The sequence below is a fragment of the Dromiciops gliroides genome, chromosome 2 (assembly GCF_019393635.1).
Source record: "Dromiciops gliroides isolate mDroGli1 chromosome 2, mDroGli1.pri, whole genome shotgun sequence".
Taxonomy (NCBI): Eukaryota; Metazoa; Chordata; class Mammalia; order Microbiotheria; family Microbiotheriidae; genus Dromiciops; species Dromiciops gliroides.
The window spans coordinates 184,264,823-184,268,839 of NC_057862.1; the positions used below are offsets into that span (position 1 = coordinate 184,264,823).

At 41.7% G+C, this 4,017-nt stretch overlaps 1 protein-coding gene across 1 annotated transcript; it reads right to left on the reverse strand.

Annotated features, from left to right (window-relative positions):
- Positions 1 to 2,634: 2,634 nt before the first annotated feature.
- On the reverse strand, positions 2,635 to 3,425 carry LOC122738534 (DNA-directed RNA polymerase II subunit GRINL1A-like). Its single transcript, XM_043980543.1, has one exon. It carries the CDS (start codon positions 3,355 to 3,357, stop codon positions 2,635 to 2,637), a length of 723 nt encoding a protein of 240 aa, XP_043836478.1. The 5' UTR covers positions 3,358 to 3,425.
- Positions 3,426 to 4,017: the final 592 nt, after the last annotated feature.

Consider the following 4,017-nt stretch of genomic DNA (forward strand, 5'->3'; position numbering starts at 1 on the left):
AATGTAGAATGTCACATCTTAGATGAGATATTGGCAAACCGGGATAGATGCAGAGAAGGGTGATACGGTTGTGGGGTTTTGTGAAATAACTTCTCAAGAGAAATAGTTAAAGGAATTGGAAAAGAGAAGATTTGGGGAATTAGGGTTGGCTGGCTTCAAGTATCCCTAAGGCTCAATGTGTAAGAGGGATCAGACATTCTGGGCAGGTCCAGAGTGCCGAAGTAGGACCAAGTAGCAATTATGAGAAAACAAGTTTCAGCTTTAAATAAGGAAGCACTTCCTAAGAATCCAGAGCCATCTGAAAATGTAGTGGTCTGTTTTGTGAAGTAATGAGTTCCCCATCACTGGTTGTATCCAAGTAGAAGCTGGATATTACTGTCAAGGATGTTGTGTAGTAAATTTCTGCATTATGTGGTGAGGCTACCTGACTTCAGGTCTCTTCCTACCATGGAGGCTATTATTCTCTGTAGGCCATTGAAGCAGTTGCTGATTCATGCTCTATTTATTATATCTGATTATTATCATTATTACTTTTGTTGTTGTTTTGTTGATCAGTCACGCCTGACTCTTTGTGAGCCCATTTGGGGTTTTCCTGGCAAAGATACTGGAGTGGTTTTCCATTTTCTTCTCCAACTCATTTTACAGATGAGGAAACTGAGGCAAACAGGGTTAAGTTATTTGCCTGGGGTCATACAGCTGGTAAGTATCTGAGGCCAGATTTGAACTCAGGTCTTTTTCACTTCAAGGTCAGCACTACCTACTATGTCACATCAATCATCATCATCATCACCACTACCCGCCCCCCCCCATCAATCAATCAATCAATCAATCAATCACAAACCTGAGGGGAAATTTGCAAGTTTGGGGTAGAGTAGTGTAGTACTTCTTTGCCAACAATGGAATATTGTAAGCTGTTAAGAGAGTCAGTGTAATGCAAGGAAAAGGTCACTGGAGTGAGGCACCTGGGCCCAAATCCTGACTCTGGGTAGCTATGGAGTTGGGTTCCATTGTCCTTACCTGAAAAAGGAGAAGTTGGACTCATGAACTTTTAAAACCTCTTCCAATTCAAAATCCTGTGATGTTTGCAGTTCTAAGAAATAAATAATTTTGCATTGGAAGATAGTTTTCTATTGCCTTCATAAGTCACAGTGAATTTAACTTATTTTCAAAGGGGCAAGCTAATCCTTGTTGGTGCTCTCACTTGGTGCTGAGGCTTGAGGATTAGGGCTATCAGAACCCCTGCTTCCTTCTTTCTGAGTCAACAGAAACTGACTTGATGAGTGAGACCTGGGAATTTGTTGTTAGTATCTTTATTATAGCATATAGAGGAATGAATGAGTAAAGAGGGAAAGGAAAGTGAGGAAAGGGGAATTTTAGTTATAACTTCACAAGCAAAGCGAAATTCTGAAACTGAGCAGCTACCCAATAAACTTGGTCAAGAGATAGCCAGTGGAAAAGAATCCATATTTCCTTGTGGTGGTGGTAGTTAGGGGGAATGAGGGAGAAGTGGTATAAGAATCCAAACTGTTTAATTACTTCACTTACCACTTTATGAGAGAGACAGAGACAGAGACACAGAGAGAGACAGAGAGAAAGAGACAGAGAGATTCAGAGAGAGACAGAGAGAGATACAGAGAGAGAGACAGACAGAGAGGCAGAGACAGAAACAGAGGGACTGAGAGACAGTGGGACAGAGAGATAGACAGAGAGACAGAGACAGAGACAAAGAGAGGGACAGAGAGAGAGACAAAGAGACAGAGGCAGAAAGACAGAAAGAAAGGAATACAGGTAAGGATGTTAGGAAGAAAATGAGAAGTAGGCTTCAATATGTTGTCTGTCTTTTTTTCCATTAGAACATAAACTCCTAGAAAGCTGGATCCTCCGTAAATACTGCTAGGAGCACAGTGTGCTCAATAAAAATTAATCCATCAATCACCAGGACAGGAAATTCCATCCTGCCAGGAGCAACACCTCCTGTTTGTCCCATCCAAAGCCAATTAGAGTGTTTGGGTGCTGCAATAGAGACAGAAAATAAGGAAGGTGGCCAAAAGAAAAAGAAATCTCAACGAGCCCAAAATAAAAAAAAATGAAATTCAATGCCAAAACATTTGATAATGGGAAAATAATCAGGAGAAGGCTACTACTCCATTTAGCTCCCTCTTCCCAACCCCTGTATGTACCTCCTTCAGCTTACCTCCAACTCTTTGGATCTGGCTACTTACTGAAGTGTTTTTAAAAGTGCCTTCTATGTGCCCGGCACTATGGCCACAGAGGTAAGAATAAGACAGTGCTTCTCCTTAAGGACTTTGTATTTATTTCATTGGATAACTTAGGGACATACACTGTTTAGAGATAGCTAATACAGGTGCAGTCCTTGTAACATCCCAGGGAGCCTTCCCTTCTGCTAGTCACCACCTCCAAGGGAAGAGGAGATATGGATTCTGCTCTCTTGCCATACTTTGAGGGCAATTTTATTTATTGTCTAAAGATTCCTATTGGTCTTTTATGGGCTAGAACTCTGGGCTTAGGAATCTTCTTAGCTTTAATAAAACTTTGCTCGTTCTCTAAGAAGCACTCCAGCCCAGCTGGGAATCACTACAAAGCTTTTTAGGCCAATGGGTTTATTTCATTCTTTCAGTTGGGAGAAGTAGCTCCTGGAGCATTAAGAATGCTCCAGGATGAATGAGGTTTTTTGGGTATGTTACTGTGAAAGGTACAAAAGTGATCCATGTTTGTGTCTTCTGACTGGTTTTCATCATCATTAATTGTGATCCTTTGTAAACAATCAATAAACATGTCATCAGTGCTTCCTGAAATGTCTCTTGAATGATTTAGAAAACCAAGTTGGTGAGACTGTTCATTTGTTTCTGATGGCAAAGTTACAACACCTTTACTGTTATTCCACATCCATTTGTCGCACTGTGTGTCACCTTCTGACTCTCCAGCTTCATCATGACTTAGGGGAACAGATCTTTCCATGTTAGATTCAATTCCCTGATTTCTTGAGGCTATTTTAGATGACCTGTTTCTAACTGCAGGGGAAGAATCAAGAACTGATGATGTTTCCCTTCTCTGGTCAGGAGTCCATGGCTTATCCACACCTAAATTATTTATTCCATGTGCTGAAGTTTGCTTTGAATCAAAGTCCAATCTGTTAGTTCTCTTGAGCTCTTCATGTTCTGCAATGGCTAATTTTACTCTCTCAACAAAGTCAGAGATCTTTTTCCCTCCATCTGGTAAACTGCGAATAAATTTCTCGTTCCGCAGCAGCTTCTCCTGACGCGCCAGCATCTCCCGAAGCTCTCCGAGGGTCCGCTTCCGGAGGTCCTCAGTACTCCGGGGCGACGCCGACGACATCCTGCCGGAGAGAACGTCAGCCAGGCGGAGAGCCTGCGGCCTTCCGCTCACTTACCCAAGCCCGCCGAAGCTACCAACAATGGAAAATTTCAAGAAGGAACTGTATGCTAGGAAACACTCATATTTTTTTTTCCCCACCTTATCCGAGGTTTCTTCCTACATATGCACCTATGTACCTTTGCTTTTATCTTGAAATGTCAGTTGCCAATCAACTGGTATTTGAACTGCACGGGCTCCCTTGGGGTGGTGGTAGAGGACAAAATGGCAACTATTACTTTCTTCTTTTAGATTCCTGTACAGCATAGTCTTAATTGGGGAGGAGTTGGGGAAGCATGATATAGCATATGCAAGTCTTACTAAAGCAGAGGTTCTTAACCTGGGGTCTGCATTACTGATTTTCCTTCCTTCCTTCCTTCCTTCCTTCCTTCCTTCCTTCCTTCCTTCCTTCCTTCCTTCCTTCCTTCCTTCCTTCCTTCCTTCCATACCTTCCTTCTTTTGTTCTTTTTACTTTCTTTCACATTTTAATAATTATATTTCAATAGAATCAGTTTCTTTTGTAATACTATGCATTTTATCAAATGCATTTGAAACCATTATTTTGAGAAGTGGTCCATAGGCTTCATCCAACCGTCAGAGGGGTCCAGGACACACAAAAAAATG

Excerpts from the sequence above, each read along its gene's own strand:
- LOC122738534 (XM_043980543.1), bottom strand. The coding sequence starts at position 3,357 with ATGTCGTCGGCGTCGCCCCGGAGTACTGAGGACCTCCGGAAGCGGACC.